The sequence below is a fragment of the Chanos chanos genome, chromosome 9, assembly GCF_902362185.1.
Source record: "Chanos chanos chromosome 9, fChaCha1.1, whole genome shotgun sequence".
NCBI lineage: Eukaryota > Metazoa > Chordata > Actinopteri > Gonorynchiformes > Chanidae > Chanos > Chanos chanos.
Window position 1 is genome coordinate 20,893,626 of NC_044503.1, and position 21,625 is coordinate 20,915,250.

Genomic DNA, 21,625 nt, shown 5'->3' on the forward strand with positions numbered 1-21,625 from the left:
ACAGACACAAAGGTACCCATCTGGAGCTGCCGGTCACTGCCTTTAATCACAGAGCTCTGATCAGCCCTCTCAATTTTTCTATATATTTAGACTTTAAGAGAAAAATATCATTGGCTTCATTTGGCTCCTCTCAGACTCTATACCTGTTTATGAGGTTACATTAGGTCATGTTGCTTTGAAAACACCAGGCTTTTTTCGTTGTTGTTGTTTCAGATACCTCAGTTTCTGCTGGATGACTGTAGCCAGAACGGGATCCCGTGCCGGATCTTCTGCACACAGCCACGGCGGCTGGCCGCCATCGCCGTGGCAGAGCGTGTGGCGGCAGAGAGAGGGGAGAGCATTGGCCAGACCGTCGGCTACCAGATCCGCCTGGAGAGCAGGTAGCCATGCGTTAGCCATGAATATACATGTTGTTGTTGTTTAAAAACTTTTACGTCTTGATTTTTTTTAAGTCTTGATTTTTTATAAAGCAAAGCACTGCACCTCACCAAGCTACATTTCTCACAAAGTGATATTTTAATACATTTATTTAACGAGAATGTATTGTCTTAGCTTGCTTTTCATAGTAACACCTGTAACATTGATGTCGTCCATGTCTGTGTGTATTTTGTGTGACACTGATGCTGTCATGTGGTGTAACTGTTTTGTCAGAGTGTCTCCCAAGACCTTGCTGACGTTTTGTACCAGTGGAGTTTTACTGCGAACTCTGATGGCAGGAGATGCCACCCTCTCAACCGTGACTCACGTTATTGTGGTGAGTCTTCTGTGTGTGCTGGGAGGCCCTCTCTCTCTGTCTGTCTGTCTGTCTGATTCTCTCTTTCTATCTATCTCTCTCTGTCTCCCCCTCTCTGTCTGATTGTCTGTCTGTCTATCTGTCTCTGTCTCTCTCTCTCTATATATATATATTTCTCTCTCTGTAAGTAACTACTGTATGTTCTACCTAGTGACGACTGGAAACTAGACAGAATATAAACTACACAAACGGTATGAACTCTTCACCCGCCCTCCCCCCTGCCCTGTAGGATGAGGTTCATGAGCGGGATGGCTTGACCGATTTCCTTCTAACCAAAATGAAGGACGTGCTCCAGAAGATGCCCAACCTGAAGCTCATCCTGTCTAGCGCGGCCCTGGACGTGGATCTGTTTATCCGATACTTTGGCACATGTCCCATTATTTACAGTAAGAGACCAAGGCTCTAAACCTTCAAACTTCCAGACACAGGACTAGATAACACAGGGTTACTGGCCTCAGTTCCTCATCAGATAAAGATATGATATGAACAGTTTTGATTCAGTAGCTGCTCCACAAGAGTGGAGAGTGTTGGCACCTTTAGTTTGTACAAATTTAATATTCATAACTTAACTCACTAAAAAGATGATTTGGACATCAAAAAATCATATTAGATGCTCTATGTGATATCTTTCTATACTAATGCTGTTTTTTTTTTTAATTTACTATGGTATTGGGTTTTTTTGCCCACGGTTCATAATCTGCTTTCAAAGTAATCCTAAAAAACTGTTATTTTAACTATATGTTATATATAAATCTTGTGAATCTTGCCAGTGCAGGTAAAAATTCATAGATCTTAATGTTATTACTTTAACAGTGCAGTGTTTCAACAGGAGAAACATGCTGAAAGCCTGAACACAGGGGTTAATACGCTGAATATGGATGCACCAAAACTAGAACTCTATGTCTACATATTAGTGATGAGGAGGTGATGACACAATACTGTGTGTGTGAGTGTATGCTTGTTTGTGTGTGTGTGTGTGTGTGTGTGTGTGTGAGGACTGCCAAAATGACACATGATTATGCAAGAATTTAATTCCTTATCCCTTTTTTTTTCCTGCTCTTCAAGTCAAAGGGCGGCCATTTGAAGTCAAACAGCTTTTCTTGGAGGATATTTTACGGACCACTGGATACACAAACAAAGACATGATCAAATACAAACGGGAGATGCAGAAAGGTGACCACTCATGCAACCTGTGATACATGTGTGACAATGACAGCCACAAATCAATGTGTAAATTTATTTTAGAGCCTTAAAAAAGCAACTATTCTGATGGACAGAAATGATGTGTAATCAGTTTGACAGACAAAAGATCAGATGATTTCTCATCTCTGTAAAACTGCTTTTAGACAATTGTAATTGTAAAAAGTGCTGTACAGATTCACTAGAATTGAATTGGACTGAATTGAACTCAACTGAATTATCTGCTCAAAAAGCCTTCACTCGACCCTGCTCAAGCTAAGAACTACAGACCGGTCTCATTACTTCCATTCCCAACTAAGGTTATCGAAAGGGCGGCTTTCAAACAGGTCTCAGAATTCCTCACTCAGAATGACCTCCTTAATACAAATCAGTCAGGCTTTAAGATTGGCCACTCAGTGGACCTATCAGCAGCCTTTGACACAGTCAACCACCGTATCCTGCTACCCGTTCTCTTCGATATTGGCATCTAAGGCAAAGCACATTCTTGGTTTGAATTTTACTTCACTGGGCGTTCTGTCAGTGTGTAATGGCAGGGACAAACATCCACATCCCATTGCCTCTCCACAGGGGTGCCCCAAGGCTTGGTGCTGGGAATTCTTCTCTTTGCAATATACACCACCTCCCTGGGTCCGGTTGTCTGCTCACATGGCTCTTCATGTTGCTTCTATGCTGATGACACCCAACTTTACCTGTCATTTCCACCAGATGACCCCATGGTCTTAGCGCGGCTCTCAGCTTGTCTCTCAGACATATCTACATGGATGAAGGAACACCACCTTCAACTAAACCTCTCTAAGACTGACTTATTGGTCATCCCAGCCAATCAATCTATTCACCACAATATCAGCAAAAAAATCGCCTCTTGATCGTTCACTCCAACCAAGGTGGCAAGAAACCTGGGTGTCGTGACTGATGACCAGCTATCCTTCTCCGACCATGTTGCATCGGCCTCCTGTTCGTGCCGCTTCGCGCTTTACAACATAAGGAAAATCAGGCCTCACCTTACTCAGTATACCACCCAACTCTTGGTACAGGCCATGGTTATTTCTCAGCTTGACTTATGTAATGCCCTTCTAGTGGGTCTCCCAGCATGTACAGTGAAACCCCTAAAGATGGTCCCGAACGTGGTGGCGCTCTAAAAGGGCACATGTTACACTGCAACTTATTGACCTCCACTGGCTACCCATGGCCGCCCAAATCAAATTCAAGTCACTGATGCTCGCTTAAGGAGTGACTGCTGGGTCTGCACCCATCTACGTGAACTTGCTAATACAGGCTTATGCTCTTTCTTGTCCACTGCGTTCCTCCAGGGAACATCTTCTGGCATTGCCATCCCTACACACTAGGCAATCTCAGCTCAGACTGTTCTTGTTTATGGTTCTCCGATGGTGGAACAAGCTGATTCAAAGCAGGGGCACCCCTCTCCATCTTCAAGAATCTCTTGAAGACTTACCTCTTCCGAGCACACCTCCTCTGCTTACACCTAACACCTCTAACACCCAACATGCTTTACTTGCACCTACTGTGTACTTCTCTACCTAATCTCCAGGTCTTTGTCTTGAAAGAAAACTCACACTTATTGCTTGCACCCTGCTCTATTGACTAGATGTAATACCTAGTGCTTACTCATAGCTCTCTCACTATACTGGAGCTTGATTTGTTTCCCCACTTATAAGTCGCTTTGGATAAAAACGTCGGCTAAATAATTGTAATGTAATGTATATTGAATTGAATTGAACTGAATTGATTTGATTTGATTAACTGATTGGGTGTAAACATGTCTTTGATCCAGAGGAGAAGCAGCAGGTCTCTCTGAATGAGTGGTGTGAAGCAGGAGAGGGGAGCTTGGCCAAGCAGGAGGCACACAGGGAGAGGAGCACAGCCTCCTGTATCCTCCAGGAGAACGACCTGCTGGATGACGGAGGTGACAGTGCCTTCAGCCAGCTGGTAATGATCTCTGACTCCTTTAGACGCAGGGATGTTCTCAGGACCGCTAAACATTAAATATTAAACTGAACATTAACTTTAATTTCACTTGATGGTTGGCAGTCAAACAAATAGCAAAGCTTTCAGACTAATGAATAGAGAACAGTGAATGACATGTCTTATATCAGCATTTTAAAGTCAGTCTTCTCTGTCTGTAGAGTGAAAAAGACGCATCGTCACTGGAGCCGTGGCTACTGAGGGAGATGGACGGCTGTATCTCTGACATCTTCCTCAACCAGGACGCTGAAGCTTTCATACAACTCTTCAACCTCATGCTAAATGAAAATATCAGTGGTACGACTAACACACACACACAAAAGCACCTCTCATTCTCACTTTAGCACATTCAGTGGTGTGTGTTTTCATGTCCTTTCATTCTTTGTCAGTCATTTTCAAACACCTGCTTCATTTTACAGTGTAATGCGATTATTAATCCAGAAATGGTAAAGATTCCCCGTTTGATCCAGTTAAGAGTCCTTAGAAGACATGCTATAGCTGTCAGAGACATTCAGTGATGTCCTTTAAGTTCCTAGCTCCCAGTCAGTCTTAACTGGGACTGGACTGGACAGTCACCAGTTAACAAGAATGTCTTGTGATGTTCCTATGCCAGTGCTTTTTGATTCCCCGATCCATGTTCTGCACACTCTATATCTGAAGCCCTGACCGTCTGTATTTCCGCGGTGTTAAAACACGCTGTGCTCTTCTATGTGCTGACTCTGCTGTGTCTTGTCTGGCTCTGCCAGTGGATTACAGGCACAGTGAGACGAGTGCCACGCCTCTGATGGTGGCAGCTGGGCGGGGCTTCCTCAGTCAGATGGAGCAGCTCCTGAGTATGGGGGCAGACGTTAACCTGAAAGCCTCCAACGGCTGGTGAGGGACACACCTCTGTTTTAATAAGCCTTATCAACCGCTATTCATTTTCATTTCATTTGAATAGCACAATGTTCAACTCTAATAAAACAAGAAGAAAATTCACTGCACAAAACTGTAGTGTTCATGTGTGGTGCATTATTTTGTCGTACTTAGAGTTAAAGTTTCTGCACATGTTTTATCACAGTGGCTGTGTTGACACTGAGAAGGAGTAGAGCTGGCCTCTCCTTTTGTGCAGCATTGAACCATTTTGTGTCATGAGAAGTTGTACTGAATTACGGAGAGACCATCCTAACATTCTTACTAACTGTGTCTTTATTTTCAGGACTGCACTGGACTGGGCAAAACATTTCAATCAGAGTGAAGCTGTGGATCTCCTGGAATCCTACATGTATGAGCTCTCACTCCTTCCTTTAGTCAAACGACTGTCTCTTAAACAGAATTTCACACGTCAGCTCGCATGACTGTCTTTCAAGAAAGAATAAAGCATTCAGTGTAAACCTTTCCCTTGTCATGACCACTCCAGATGCTTTTTGAAACCAGGTTATTCCAGATGCAGTGCCGTACTTATTGATAAAGGAAGACACACACACACACACTCTGTCTTTAGACTGAATGGCATCCCTATGCTCTTGTCCGGACCCAGTTCCTCCCTGGAGGCGGGTAAGCTGGACGAGTGGTCTCTGGTACAGACAGCGAGCGCGGAGCTGAGCGCTGAAGACCAGGAGCTGCTGAAGGTTTACCACCACAGCTTTGATGATGAGAAGGTCGACTTGAACCTTATCATGCACCTCCTCTTCAACATCTGCCAGAGCTCAGAGGATGGTGAGAACTGAACAGTGCCAATAAAGACCAGAAAGATCAGTTTCCTCCAGAAAGATCAGCCTTGTCCAGAAAGATCAGATTTCTCTAGAGAGATCAGTCTTGTCCATAAAGATCAGCCTTACCCATAAAGATCAGCTTTCCCCAAAATAGTCAGCTTTCTCCATAAAGATCAGCCTTGCCCAAATAAATTGGCCTCCACCATAAAGATCAGCCTTCACCCTAAATATCACCTTTGCCCATAAAGATCAGCTCTCCCCAAGATGATCAGCTTAGCGCATAATGAACAGCTTTTATCATAAACATCGTCATCTCCTGTGGCCAGCCTGTCTAGTTTTCTCAGGAAGCCGTTGCATGTTGTATGTTTGAATCTCTCTGTTTCTCAGTGATGTTGTCCCTTCATCTTTTAGGCGCCGTTTTGATCTTTTTACCGGGGTATGACGAGATTGTCGCTCTGCGTGATCGAATTCTTTATGACGACAAAAGATTTGCAGACCAGCCGCACAGGTACCGTGCGATTTCTGTCATAGCAAATCCCTTCAGCCAATCAGTAAAGCTGCCTCTGCCCTTTAGTCTGTGTTGGTGATTTAGCAGTGTTCTGTCATTGGCGTTTTAGAAATTTTGACACGCTGTTTTTGATGTTCCCCGCTCAGATATCAGGTCTTCACACTCCATTCCAATATGCAGACGTCAGATCAGAAAAAGGTTCTGAGAAACGTGCCCATTGGTGTTCGTAAACTGGTATGTTACCCTGTCTACCCTTCAGTCTTCCTCTGGCTTCTACAGTACAAGTCTCAGTGTGATCGCTGTTGTCAACTTTTTATTGACTTTATTTTTATCTTACTCTTCAGATTCTCTCCACTAACATCGCTGAGACGAGCATCACTGTGAATGACGTGGTTTTTGTCATTGATTCTGGCAAAGTGAAAGAGGTGATCACAATCACTTTCATTTGTTTACATACTTCTATAGAGCAGCATTAAGGATCTTTAGAGGGGGCAGTTTCTTAATTTTAAGTTAGATATTAATTAGCTATAGCCTCATTCCACACATAATCATGTCAGCTCCAACTGAATTCATTTGCATCATGAGGTTGAAATGTTTTTGGGCATTTCTGTTTGTATTCATCGTCAAAACGCTCTTTAGGCTATTAAATGTTAAATTAATTTGGCTGACTGTTTGAAATCCAGAAATCCTTTGACGCTCTGAATCATGTGACTATGCTGAAAATGGTTTGGATATCGAAAGCCAGCGCCCTCCAGAGGAAGGGAAGGTACAGTGCTTTTTACATGATTAAATATATATGTAAATATAAATCCTTTTACAAGAGGTTAAATATGAATGTCAGTTTTTATTAAAGGATAGGACCACCTCACTAATTAGAATTTATACTGGAACACTCTGGAAATTAGCACAGCGTTAATTGGTAGGCCTAAAGGAGTTTTTAATATGAATACTCGCTGAGGTCATGGAATTTGAAGCAGAATGTCCAGTTCAGCTGAATCTTATTAGACTTCACTGGGGAAACTGCAGTTGTTTTTTAACCTTCATGAATGGAGAACCTGTCAGCTGAACACCAACATAGTAATCTTGATATTTATTTTGAAGGTGATTTTTTAAATGGGCTGTGTGTGTATGTGTGTGTGTAGAGCTGGACGTTGCAGACCAGGGGTCTGTTTCCACCTCTTCAGTCGGCTCAGATACAACAACATGCTGGAACACCAGGTCCCTCAGCTGCTGAGAATGCCTCTACATGTACGAACACACTTACAGATATATGTGCACATGATATATGTACACACACACACACACACACACACACACACACACATGTAGGTACAGCAATACACACGTGTGCACATTCAGAAATACATGCACATACACAGATACACACACATATACAGATACAGATATATACACATGCGTGCACACGCACAGAATCATACAGATATGCACACACATGTTCTCACACATAAGCTGTACATCCCCCATGTGCAATACCGTTGCTCACACTTGCCACTTTAAATTTTATTTTAATCCTAAGCTCCTTCGCATGTACATAGTGTATGTTTCATATTCTATTTCACTCTCTTACTCTCATTTTTTTTTTTCTTTAATCCCCTTTTTGCTCTATTCCACTCCTAGTGTCTTACTCTTATTTATTTTAAAAAACCCTACTGTACTTTTTTTATTCTATGACCAGTGTGCCAGTTTCTCTTGTCTCGCACATTTCATTGTACCCTTGACCCTGTGTTAACCTACATATGACAAATAAACTCTTAAACTAAACTAAACACATATTCACACACACAAATATGCTTCATTTTATCCAAGTCACCCTTCAGCAAAAAAATACTACAAATACCTCTCTCTCTCTGTCTGTCTCTGTTGGTACAGGAGCTGTGTTTACACACTAAGCTGCTGGCTCCAGTCTCCTGTCCTATTGCTGAGTTCCTGTCCAAAGCCCCAGAGCCTCCTCACATGCTGACGGTGAAGAACGCAGTGCAGATGCTGAAGGTTGGACATCCACGTCTGCGTCTCTGCACATTTTACACACGCTAAGAGTCGTTTACACGTGCTGTGAACTGTTTATAACTGTTCAGTGTATTATCTCACTTCACAAGTAAGAGATGGGTGGGGAGCCTCTTATTTTCACAAATGGACCAGACATGACACTGTTTTATCTTGGTGGTGTCCTGGGGAGTTTATAAAGGCACCAGAAGCCATATACACAACTCTGATTTTTTGAGTGCTGTAATTTAGTGAGTTATTGTGTTGTTTTGAACATCACTGTTCTTTCTGTGTCGCGCTAATGATAATTTTGCAAGTCCAACTATTACCTCTTTATTTCTGTTTGTGGAGATAAACATAAACGTAGAACATTCGATCAGTCTTTTGAAACAGTCTGTTCATCCAAAATATAATGTCCCTTTATTCATCTTATTCAAAACAATTGCTATCCAGTGCAGTTGGTTAGATAATATGTTGTTTAACACCCTGGCCCAATGGATTGAATTTGTTCAGCTGACCACACAGTTTATACAGGGGGTCCTGTAGTATACATTATCGCAGAGACAGCCTATCAGCTTTCACAGTACGGTATTGACAGCTGTTTGAGCCAATCAGGCCCCAGGATCATGATCACCCATCTTTTCATCCTGCCCCTATGTGCAGACCATTGATGCCATGGATCCGTGGGAGGACCTGACGGAGTTGGGGTACCACTTGGCCGACCTGCCCGTGGAGCCCCACTTGGGCAAGATGGTTCTGTGTGGCGTGGTCCTAAAATGCCTGGACCCCATCCTGACCATCGCCTGTACCCTGGCCCACCGCGACCCCTTCGTCCTGCCCGCGCAGGCCTCGCAGAAACGCGCCGCCATGCTCTGCCGCAAACGCTTCACCGCGGGCACCTTCAGTGACCACATGGCCTTGCTCCGTGCGTTCCAGGTGAGAACGGGCAGGGCCCCACGCCAGTATGGCACCTGGGTATTTACTGTGTGTGTGTGTGTGTGTGTGTGTGTGTGTGTGTGTGTGTGACGAAAGGCTTTGTCCTCTCGCGGGTCTCCCAGCATGTACAGGGAAACCCGCACAGATTGTCCAGAATGCAGCAGCACGTCTGGTTTTCAGTCAGCCTAAGAGGGCACACATCACACCACTACTCATCAAGCTCCACTGGCTACTCATGGCCACCCGAATCAAATTCAAGTCCAGAATGTTTTCATTCATGGTTCCTCGATGGTGGAACAAGCTACCAACTGATTCAGAGCAGGGGCGTCCCTCTCTGTCTTCAAGAACCTCTTGAAGACTCACCTCTTCCAAGAGTACCTCCTCTCCTAACACCTCACACCTCTAACACCCTAACATGCTTTACTCACACCTACTGTGTACTTCTCTACCTAATCTCCTGCCTCTGTCTTGAGAGAAAACTTGCACTTATTGCTTGTAATGATGTAATGTAATGTAATACTTGGTGCTCACTCATAGATCTCTCACTATATCAGAGCTTGATTTGTTTCCCCACTTGTATGTCGCTATGGATAAAAGCGTCAGCTAAATAATTGTGATGTAATGTGTTTATTATGTATTTTTAAAAAGTCAATAATATTAATATTGTAGTAAATGTATATATTGATGATATAATTTTGATGAAAAGTGTGAAAACTTGTTTACAGGAGTCTGATGTGTGTATTGTGCCTTCACTTTGTCTGCTGCCAAGACATCGCACACACACACACACACACACACCATTCCCACTGCGTCAGTATTTCAGTGAAATTAATGGGCAGCCGCTGACTGCCATTCAAATGGAACAGATTCAGATTGTGTGCAAAAAGGCTTCATTGTCAGAAAATATATGGCATTATGAATGCTCTCTCTGTCTCTGTCTCCATGGCTCCCCCGTGTGGCCAGGCGTGGCAGAAGGCCCGTTCTGAAGGCTGGGAGAGGTCTTTCTGTGAGAAGAACTTCCTGTCGCAGGCCGGTATGGAGATGATTATCGGCATGAGGACACAGCTGCTGGGTCAGCTCCGAGCCATCGGTGAGATTTCCCTCCACACGCCACCAAACCACCAGCATCAGTCCGCTCTCATTCCATCCTCTCAGCATCACAAACAGGGCTGTAACCAAGACCGCAGCAACACTGCAGAGATTTATGTACACAGCGCTTTTCACTTTAAAGTGGATTATTACAGTACTTTACATGGGAGTTTAAAGCGGTAGACAATAAACTGGATTAGATTAGGTTAGTTTAGATACTTTATTATTGCCATGCAACAGTGTTGGTGGTAATTGTTTCGGTACAGCATGGTAGCTCAGTTCCACTGCAAAAAAAAAGAGAGAAAAACAAGCGTATAGGCACTATAAACCATTACAACAACACACACAGAAAGGAAACACATGAATGTGAGAATATGTACAGTGAGTATATATGATATGTACAGTTCAGTTTTCCAGCATATCGAGTAACCAAACAGGCAGAAAGTACAATGATTGATGTACCAGTGCAAAGAAGTCCAGTCTGAGTACAGTCCAGTGCATACTGTGCATTCAGGTCAGTTTATGGGCTAGCAAGGGGTGTTAAGTGTTCAGACTGCTGTAGGAAAGAAGCTGTTTTATAAATCGAGTGGAGAGGCTGGAGGAGGTGGTGAGCTGGGTGGTAGAGGTCCCTGGTTATTTCAGCTGCCTGGGTGAGGGTGTGCTTTATATACATTGAGTTGACTGGGGAAGGTCACAACCAATTATGTTGGAGGCTTTAGTGACAATCCGCTCTTGTTTTCTTCTTGGTGTGACTGTCTGAGCTCCCATACCTGATACTGAGAGATGATGTGAGGATGCTCTCTATGATGGCTTTGTAGAAGTGGACCAACAGGTGTTTTTTTGACATGATACTTCTTCAGTTGCCTGAGGAAGTATAGTCTTTGCTGGGCCTTTTTGGTTGATCAGAGATATGAACCGAGGCTTTGATCTTTGTCCTCCTCCCAAAGTCTACAGCTATTTTCATTGTTTTTGAGGTATTGAGTAAGAGGTTGCTGTTGCTGCACCAATGTACAGCCCAGTTCACCTCTTGGCGGTACTGAGTCTCGTCATTGTTACTGATAAGTCCAACGATAGTGGTGTCATCTGCATACTTGAATATTTTGACTGAGCTGTGGTGAGATGTAAACTTGTTGGTGTAGATGGAGAAAAGCAGAGGAGTATGCCAGTACTGATTAGGGGTCAACTGATATGGTTTTTTCAGGGTCGATACCGATATCAATTATTAGTAATCGAGGAGACCAATAACCAATATTTGGAACTGATATGAGGGTTTAGAGAAAAAAAAAAGAGAGAGAGAGAGTTAAAAGTGGGGCCGCAGGCTGACATGTGCTTAATGCATGATTATGCTTCATTTATTACAGCAAAACAGCTTTGGAAAGCCTTTAGTTGGTTTCAGTTATTTAAATGTTATATATTAACAACATGTGATAGCAGGGAACCTGTCATTCATAATTAGGCCACTTAATTACTAATGATTACAATAGCTGAATATGTACAATAGCAATAGAACTGACTGATCAACTCTGACAACTGTACACCATCTATGCAGTCCATGTATGGGTTAACACAGGTCTTAAGTGCAGTTCCATTACGTCTCTAGTGTCTAGTAACAATATCCTGCACCTCCCTACAAGAAACAGAGTCAGAGACAGCTCCAGGACACACTTCAGTAACATTACCAGTAGTCATGGGTTGAGACTGAGAGTATAACATTTTTGCTGAATGTAGGCTATCAACAAGGCTAACTGCAAAATACATTTTGTCAGCACATTCTTGTACTATATTTATAATTGACTGATGTTATACTCCTTAACCAGTAATGTTACACATACGGTGATAAATTAAAGACAAAGAACTTCCCAAACTCCCTCACTAATGAAAAACAAAAAGTTAAAAAGGGGGAAGAAAACAAGAAGAAGACAAGAAAAAAGAAACAAAGCTTAGATCAAAATATACTTTGTTCAGAGAAGCTTGCACAAACTTACAACCAACTAGAAGGCCATCAGCGAAATAAGGGGATACTAACAACAAAAATTTACTAAGTTTAATACAACAAAGAGTTCAACAATGTGGCAAGTGTCTGAAGTCTGGAGAAGTCCTCCTCCATGACAGTTTTGCTGCATTTAAATACCCCTCTCTGCCAGTCCCAAAGGAAAACGTGTTATCTGGACAGGCATGCAATCCACCTGTCACAATGAGAAGGAGGATCGAACAGACACACAACACAACGTCGCATCATTCGCACATACCCTCTCACACACGCACTCGGGACAGGACAGCAGAACAAATTAAGCACAACAACGCACGGGACAGTAAAGCAAATAAAGCGACAGTGCACTTTTAGAAGTTATCTTGAAAAGAATTTGTTACGTCCAAGGACGTATACCTTTGATTTATGAAGATAACTTACATAGCACCTATATAGACGTTTATCATGTTCTGTCCCACTTATTATTACCTATACAAATCAAAAAACATGAACAGTGCACCGTGCGTCTAAATTCAACACTGATTTGTCTGTTTGCCTGTCAGTCAATCAGTGTGTTATTTTGTCAAGGATGTTGCTAAGACGCTTGTGGCTCTGTCTGACAGAATGTGTCAGTACGCTAACGGTTAGCATCATGCCCAAGAGAAAGTCAGTCTTGACTGAAGACCTCCAGAGGGCTTACCTGTTTCTTTGTGAAGTAGCCGGTAACAAAAAAGCTGCGTTCTGCACACACTGCAGGAGTAAATTTTCGGTCGCCCGTGGTGGAAATGCCGACGTAAAAGATCACATAAATGAAAACGCTTATGATGTGTGCATAAGCGCATACATGTGCGTGTGCATGAACGTGACATGCACTTACTTGGCTTGGAAAATAGTTGCAACTGAACCAAATAGTTAATATAAAACATAAGGAGTAATGCGGGAACATCAGTTTTTGGAGAAATGTCTGGCCGAGTCATTCCCAACCCCCTGACGCTGAAGATTCGAATATTCGCTGCAGATTACTACCGTAGCTCCGGAGCCCAAAATGGTATTCGGGACACCCCTAGCTGCATCAGAGCCAAAGTAACGTGTTTTTAAATTAATTTATTTTATCGGCAATCGGATAAAAAAATGATTCCCATATCGTAAAAATGCTGAATATCAGATCCATCAGCCAAGCCGAGAATCGGTCGACTCCTAGTACTGATGGTCAGAGATCGTGATGTATCGTTAACCTTGACAGATTGAATTCTGCTACTAAGAAAGTCCAGTATCCAGTGTCACAGAGCTGGGTTTGTGTTCATGTCTTGAAGCCTTGTGAAGAGTTTGAGGATTAATGGTGTTGAAAGCCGAGCTAAAGTCTATAAACAGGATGCATGCATAGGTGTTGGTTGATTCCAGGTGTTGCAGAGTGAAGTGAAGAGCCAGGTTTATAGCATCCTCAACGGATCTGTTAGCCTGATAAGCAAACTGATATGGGTCCATCAGTAGGGACAGACAGGACTTCAGGTAGGAAAGGACTAAGCGCTCAAACACTTTCATAGCCACTGAAGTGAGGGCAACTGGCCTGAAGTCATCGAGGCATGTTGTTTTTGGTCAGTAAACACTGGGGCCAGTTGATCTGCACAGTGGCTAAGCTCAGCTTGGGAAGGCTGATCTGGCCCTGCTGGTTTTCTTTTGCTTTGTTTTATGAAAAGCCTCCTCACCTCAGCCTCCTGGATGGAAAAGGGAGGGGTGAGGGAAGGAGGGAGAGGAGTGATGAGTGCCGGGGTGTGTACATCCTCAAACCGTGCATAAAACTTATTGAGCCTGTCAGGGAGACCGGGGTCCTCGTCTGGTGGTGAAGCAGGCCCCTGTTTGTCATCTCCTTCAGGCTTTTCCAGACTGCTCTGGGGTCACTGGTCGTGAGTTGTTGTTCAAGTTGTTTTGTGTAGTCAGACTTGGTTTTCCTGATTGCAGAGCACAGTTCATCTTTGGCAGACTTATATTTCTTCCTGTCTCCACTGTTAAAGGCAGAATTCTTTTTCCTGCATAGTGCAGCCAGTTCTTTTGAGAACCAGGGTTTGTTATTACTGTACGTCATCACGGTTTTGGTCAGGATGCATTGGTCCACACAAAAGTGGATGTATAACTTCACTGTGTTTGTGTACTCGTCGAGGCTCTGACGATATCCCAAACAGTGCATTCAAAGCAACCTCTCAGAGTTTAAATGGCACGTATTTTTACAGTTTTTACACGTATTTTTACAGGACAAAAATATCGGGATAGCCTGTATTAAACATAAGACAGTATGAAATATAATCTATAACAGTATTTTTTTAAACAACTTGCTCATGGTCGACATAAGTCTGTGTGTATGTTCAGTGCATAGAGGGATGACAAGACACGTTTAGGTAGCTAGGACAGTCCTGTTCCTCCGAGAACTGTTGCGTTTTAGGACTTCTTTTGTCTCTGCTGAAATTGCCCATGCGTGGCTTAACCCCTCAAAGGCCTTGTTTGGACTGATAGGCAATAGAGTTAAGCTCTCATACACTGTTCTTTTTTGAAGGGTTACCCTTGTTGAGGTGAAAACTTTTCCGCCCATTACCTGTCACAGGTAAACTAACTGTCCGTTCTGTGACAGGTTTTGTGCGGGCACGGGGTGGCGGAGACATCCGGGACGTGAACCTGAATTCGGAGAACTGGGCGGTGGTGAAAGCCGCCCTGGTGGCGGGAATGTATCCGAACCTCCTCCACGTGGACCGGGACAACCTGACCCTGCAGGGAGCCAAAGAGAAAAGGGTCCGGTTCCACCCCACATCTGTCCTCAGCCAGCAACAGTATAAGAAGGTCAGTTGCCCCAGGGGTCAGTCATGGGAAAATGTGCATCTGAGACACTCTTTTAATTTCATTATAAAGAAGTTAGAGAGAAAAAAAAAAAAGAAAGCCAAATGAAATTGTAATTAGAATTTAACTACTATAGTTGTCCTGCACATATGTGACCAGATGACCAAATAAATTGGTCTTTCCTCTTTCTGTAATTGATGTGTAACTCACGTTATATGCTTGAATTATTTGAGTCAGAATATCTGAGTCATTAAATCGACTTCAGTGATATATTTTCCCCTGACATCCCACCCTCAGATCCCTCCAGCAAATGGCCAGGCGGCAGCTGTGCAAGCCCTGCCCACGGATTGGCTGATTTATGACGAGATGACGAGAGCTCACAGGATTGCCAGTGTGAGGTGTTGCTCTGTGGTCACTCCGCTGACGGTCGCTGTGTTCGCAGGCTGTGCTAAACTTCCCAGCTCTGCTTTCCAGGAGCCCACGGTCCAGAGAGGTACCTGTCAACAGTGCATCAGAACATGGGCTAAATGGACATCTCTCAGAATGTTACACCAAAAGGATAATATCTTACACTAATGTTTAACCGTCATCATAATGTCCATTTAAAGGAGCAAGTAACGGCATGTCATTTGGTGTAACCTTCATTTGAGTAGAATTTGAAGTTGAACCCTCAACTAGGAGAGTCTTACTCCTTACTCCAGCATGCTTTGATGGTATAACTACAGGCAGTTTTATGTAATTGGGTAAATGTAATGGGTCAGGGAGTGTTTATCAGTTGCTGTGGTCACTGTTAGAACTGAAGTGTGAGCTGTGCTCTGTCCATAGATGACACAGTGAACGAGAGCAGTGACAGCGAGGTGGAGGATCGCTCCACGTCTCACCTGGCTCAGATCAAACTTGACGACTGGCTCAACTTCAAACTAGATGCAGAGGTACAGACGGATCAGTGTCTTCGTCCCCAGAACCGGGTCCACATCGCTGTGTTGTCCTGTTTCTTTTCCCTTAATTCTTAGTGTCCATATGTGTTTTCAAGTTGTGTTTAACGTGTGTCCCTCCTCTCTCTCTCTCTCTCTGTCAGACGGCAGGTCTGGTGTTTCAGTTAAGACAGAGATGGCAGGGTCTTTTCCTGCGGCGGATCCGTTCTCCGTCTAAGCCCTGGTCTCAGCTGGATGAGTCCACTGTCTGGGCTCTGGTGTCAGCTCTGTCTGCGGAGGAGCAGTCCGCCGGCCTCCAGCAGCCCACCGGCATCGGTCAGAGACCCAGACCCATGTCCTCGGATGAACCCCCGCAAACCTCCTCCTCCTCCTCCTGGAGGTCCTCTAACAGCCGCAGGGGTACGGAGGAGCAAGGGCAAGGCAGTGACCCCACCGTGACTGACAGGTCTGCATCCATCTGGAACATATGCAAATACAACTCTTAATTTACTGACTGACTTAAGATTAAATCAGAAAACACAAAAGTGCTGAACAAAAGGTTAAAACCACCAGAGAAAGTGGCATTGTACAATCTTTATTTTTGTTTCTTTGTTTGTTTAATCTGAGTTGCCATGAGGATAGAAACATACCGTTCAAAATGTTTTTATTAAAAATTGCTTTTATGAGTAGAGACTTGTCCAGTATTGGATTCTTCCTAGAGCTGTCACTGTGTAAGTCTATCCATACATACCAGCTGATACATCTTTACAGTTTAGATTTGGGGTTTTCAGTAGAAACTCATGGAATTAGGTTATTGCTTAAAGAGTAAGAAGATCAAGAGTGGAAGGTTTGTTTTTTTTTGTTTGTTTGTTTTTTTTTTCAGAAATGCTGCCATCTTGATCATTCCAGAGTCTGTGTTTTTAGGCCTCGTAAAAACCCTTTGACTGATATTCAGTGTGTTCCCACAGGCTGCCCAGGTCCTCTCCGGCCCCGGGTCAATCCAAAGGTCACAGAGAGAAGGGGGCGTTGCACTCCAAACGCCCCGGCGATGATCATTTGTCCATAAAACCCACCGAAAATCCCAGCCCCAGCAGCCCCTGTGCTAGCCCCTCCTCCAACTCCTCTGGAAAGGTACAGACACAGCATGCTCTGCAGGCATTGCTTTGGTCAGCCCTCCACTGCACACTTCTTCATGCATTGGTTTGGTCAGCCCTCCACTGTTCTCTGTATAGCTGTACACTTTTTTTTCACTCATCAAAGTGTAGAAAGGTTTTCTAAGGCGGAGTGGGTTTTTATTAGAAGGCCCTCCACTGTCACTCTGTCATAAGGAACAATTCAGCCTGAAACGCAATAGGGACAATTACTGTGATATCGAACTACGCCCTTAGAGCGTAAGGAAGATTTCATAATTATGCCATGAGAGGTTTTAAAATAAAATGCAATAAAGTAACAAAATAAGAATCCAAGTCTGTGGACATGAATTTAAGTACGGTCAGAAACTTGCTCTGTGTCAAAAGACCATCGCCCGCCTGCTCTGAGAGCCCCTCTGTGTTGATTTTCCAGTTGGTGCATATACTTGATCTAAAACTCTTTGGTTTTTGTTCATAAATATTATCATGGAAAACGATGTGGACTGTGGTTTTTTGGTTCCCCGCCCAGTGCTCTAAGTCTCCGTCCCCGCGGCCCAGCACCCCCGTCCGCTACTTCATCATGAAGAGCAGTAACCTGCGTAACATTGAGCTGTCTCAGCAGAGAGGCATCTGGTCCACCACGCCTTCCAACGAGCACAAACTCAACAAGGCCTTCCAGAAAAGCCGCCTGGTCTTCCTCATCTTCTCCGTACAGGGCTCCGGACACTTCCAGGTAACCCACACACCCTCACACCCATTAACCTTTCCCCCTGTCGGTTAAATTTGTCCTGCATGTTTGACTCACAGAGGAATGATGAGTGTGCTTGTGTTCTGTAGGAGAAATGGTGAGAATGTTTATTGTGACGTTAGACATTAGAGCAAGACTGAGAAAAAAGAACATGAAAGGTTATGCTAGTGACTTGTGAACACTGAGCACTTGCAATACCAAAAGAATCATCAATAATTCTTTTAAGACATGTTAATGATTGCACTCACAGGCAATGCTTTCCATAAAAGAACAAAGAAGAATGCAGATTCAATCATAACAAATTTGATCTCTGTCCCTGTCAGTCATAACTGAACATGTGAGACTTACTTCCTGTTTCCTAGCTAACCTCGTTCCTACTGGCTATTACAACACACAAGGAATGAACACGAAAAACAATAGCACCACCTGCCAGTGAGAATTAATCTCTCCCAGCACACCTGTCACTCCAGACAATTTAGGCAGTTAGTCCACCCCCCCCACCCAATAAGCGTGTTGTTCTGGCTGTGCAATAGCTGGAATTTGTTTGGTTTAAGACTGCAGCTGAAGTCTAAAGCTGTCAGGTTTTTGGATCAGCATTGTGTGTGATATGACAGGGTTATGCCAGGATGACGTCTGAGATCGGGTCAGAACGCTGTCAGGACTGGGGTTCTCCTGGGCTTGGTGGAGTCTTCAACGTGGAGTGGATCCGTAGGGAGAGTCTCCCCTTCCAGTTCTCGCACCAGCTCCTCAATCCATGGAATGACAACAAGAAAGTACAGATCAGCAGAGACGGACAGGTGGGAAATGTGTCTGACATACACAGACACACACATGCTCACACACAGGCTCTCTCTCTCTCTCTCTCTCTCTCTCTCTCTCTCTCTCTCTCTCACAGACACACACATACGCACACACACAGGCTCTCTCTCACACACACACACACATGCACACACATATGTACACACACACATACGCACACACACATATGCACACACACATACGCACACACACAGGCTCTCTCTCTCACACACACACACACATACGCACACACACACGCTCTCACACACACGCATAAATGCACACATTCACTCATACACTGTCTATCTCACACGCATACACATTCAAGCTCTCTCTCTCGCTCTCTCTCTCACACACACACACACGCTGTGTATCTAGCATATATACTGTAGTTAACTGCCATATAAACCCATGTCGTTGCCTTTTATCTCACAGTAAACCCATGTTGAGATGTTATAAGAACAAAGCTGTGTGAGATAAGTGAACTGCTGAACACAGTTGAACAGTGATCTTGGTCTGTTTGTGGGGATATACACAAATCACTTGTCCTGAGACGAACGGAAACAGAGAGTTAGTGTAAGGTAAGGTTGTGAGTTTGAAAGGCCCTCTTCAAGACACAAAGCCTGAGCGAAGGTTTCACACAGAGGAGAAAAGTAGGTCATGGGCTGAGTTGTGTGTCATTTTAATGTGGGTTGAAACTAAGAGCTTCCTTCTCAGGGTTCAGACACTGTGGTGGGTTTGTGTTCATACAATAGCCTGGTGTGTATAACATGATGTAACACACACACACACAGTGCCTACAGAAAAATCTGCCCCTATTTCAGCTTGTTTATCTTTTTATTGCTTGTAGTCTGTATTTGTGTGTGTGTGTGTGTGTGTTTTCATTCATTAATATAGTCCTACACTTGACTCAACAAAAGCTCAGGTTTGACTGCTCACCTTGAGAATCTTACACACATGTGAAGTAGCCCAGTGCTTAGCCTAAGACCTAATCAGCTGGACCGAACCAGTGACCAATAAACAGTACCCAGTTCTAAGTGGTTGGACTGAGTGAAAATTCACATGTGAGGTTGAAACACCACAGAGACTTGTATAGACTCAGAGTGGATGACAGAGTGTGAGTCTAGTCAGGGTTTGACAACAAGCTACAGACCAATCAAAGCACACTGCTTGCTTGCATAGGAACTCAAAGCGTCTCATGTTAAGTGAGAGTAAATCATCTTTCTTTGTTCGTTCGTTTTTGTCCAAGCTGTAGATGCATTGTGTTGACCAGGGCAGCACCTGTACCGGATATGATGACAAACTTTCTAAGAACTGATGCTGTTCATTGTGAACACTGACATAGTAACTTTGTGATCTCACTCTGTGTGTGTGTGTGTGTGTGTGTCTGCGTGTGTCTGCATGCGTGTGTGTGTCTGTGTGCCCTGTACAGGAGTTGGAGCCCCAGACCGGAGGGCAGCTGCTCCAGCTGTGGGAACGTATCCCAGGCAAACAGCAGGCTGAGGTGAGTGAGTAGTGTTTAATGTCTTATGCTGCATTCCATTTGCCTCGGAAGTTGGAACTCGGAGCTGGGAATGACGTCACACCTGAGTTGACCGCATTCCCAAACAACAAGTCGGAAAACCGTTTTAGCCAGGATAGCTGTTGTTAGCCATTGTTAGCAATACCAGTTGATAACACATTAAGCGATATTTTGCGCATACAAACACTGTAGCAACATGTCCACAGTTGTACTGTGTGTACGACTGATTTAATGAGACACAACTAAGAGAAGTGCCAATAAACAGTACAACTACTACAGCTTTCACTACTTCACCACTGGGGGCAGCCATCTTGGATTTTTAAGTCGGGATAGGTGAGGTTCCTCCGACTTTCTGAGTTGGAAATCCAACTTCAGGGGGCATTCCCGTTGAAATTTCCGACTGGGAACTTGGAAATTCCGACTTCCGAGTTCAGATGGAACGCACCATAATTACAGAAACATGTGTAAAACTAGCCAGGCCAACTCTGTTGGTGTAACCTTAGATCCTCTTTTTCCACCTCTCCAATGTTCCCCAAAATTTCCCTTGCACACCTGCTGGCCCTCAGCATACTGCTGAGCACCAGATAGTGAACTTCAAAAAAAAAAAAAATCAGCCACACTCAGCCTCTCAGAGGGGTCACATGACCCTAACAGTCAGAGCTAAGAATTAGCCCTCTGAACACAGTCAGGTCCTGTTTATCCGTTTTTTTTTTATTTAGATTAATCCATTTATGTTCAGGGTCAGAGGAAATGTAACCCTGTGACTGTTTATGCAAACGATGGATGAATTAATCAACCAATCAATATGATGAAATGAATGACTTGTTTTCTAGCTGTGAATGGTGATGGTACCTGTGTGATGGGGCCTCTGATAACCAAAGCCACCTCTGCAGACAGCAACATCACTCTGAAGCTTTTTTTAAACTTGACTGGAACCACATGTCAGTACTTTATCTCTTTTTTTTGTATTGTAATGCTGTTTTCCCAATTCCATAAAGAGTGGTTTCATGTGTAAACATCTCATTGTAACAAAACACGCTGGATGACTGAATCTCACTGGGCAGTTCTTTTTACTTACCTATTTCTCACTCACACCTGTTTCTGAATAACTGGCGTTCCCAATGAAAGGTTTTCCTTCCCAGATGTGAGGGGGCCTTATTGAATGTGAATCAGTTTGTTGTCTGTATTTATGATTTATTTGTAGGGATGCTGAACCCTGAGTAGACTTGTAAGATCCAATAATGTTCACTTTACGTTCATGTGTTTTTTTCTTGGAACACGGACGCACCCCTCAGTTTCCACCTCTGGGGGGAATTTTAACTGACCTGCGTTAAACAACAACATACAGATCTTAAAATCAATTCCATGCATTTCCGAGGTAACCGAAAACATCTCACACCACCTCATTACCATACCTATGCCTGGGAACCTGTGCCATGAAAACATGACAGTATGGGCCAAACTATGGTCGCAAACTCACACTCTTCATTGGCTGTGACTTGGTCTGGTTT

At 43.8% G+C, this 21,625-nt stretch overlaps 1 protein-coding gene across 1 annotated transcript; it reads left to right on the forward strand.

Annotated features, from left to right (window-relative positions):
• Window positions 1-694: 694 nt before the first annotated feature.
• Window positions 695-21,018, forward strand: ythdc2 (YTH domain containing 2). Its single transcript, XM_030784399.1, has 26 exons — window positions 695-754; window positions 1,023-1,179; window positions 1,859-1,966; window positions 3,786-3,940; window positions 4,138-4,273; window positions 4,723-4,849; window positions 5,175-5,240; window positions 5,496-5,674; window positions 6,082-6,178; window positions 6,325-6,412; window positions 6,523-6,603; window positions 6,862-6,944; window positions 7,321-7,426; window positions 8,069-8,188; window positions 8,846-9,118; window positions 10,082-10,208; window positions 14,800-15,005; window positions 15,300-15,495; window positions 15,828-15,934; window positions 16,081-16,382; window positions 16,727-16,741; window positions 16,894-17,047; window positions 17,576-17,779; window positions 18,409-18,591; window positions 20,025-20,096; window positions 20,948-21,018. The coding sequence occupies exons 1-26, from the start codon at window positions 710-712 to the stop codon at window positions 20,951-20,953; spliced, it is 3,393 nt and encodes a 1,130-aa protein (XP_030640259.1). The 5' UTR covers window positions 695-709; the 3' UTR covers window positions 20,954-21,018.
• The last annotated feature ends 607 nt before the right edge of the window (window positions 21,019-21,625 follow it).

Bases quoted from the DNA above. Each gene is read 5' to 3' on its own strand.
- ythdc2 (XM_030784399.1), top strand. From the start codon at position 710: ATGGCAGGAGATGCCACCCTCTCAACCGTGACTCACGTTATTGTG. The intron at 4,274-4,722 runs GTACGACTAACA...TGGCTCTGCCAG, and splicing joins GCTAAATGAAAATATCAGTG to TGGATTACAGGCACAGTGAG. The intron at 7,427-8,068 runs GTACGAACACAC...CTGTTGGTACAG, and splicing joins TGCTGAGAATGCCTCTACAT to GAGCTGTGTTTACACACTAA.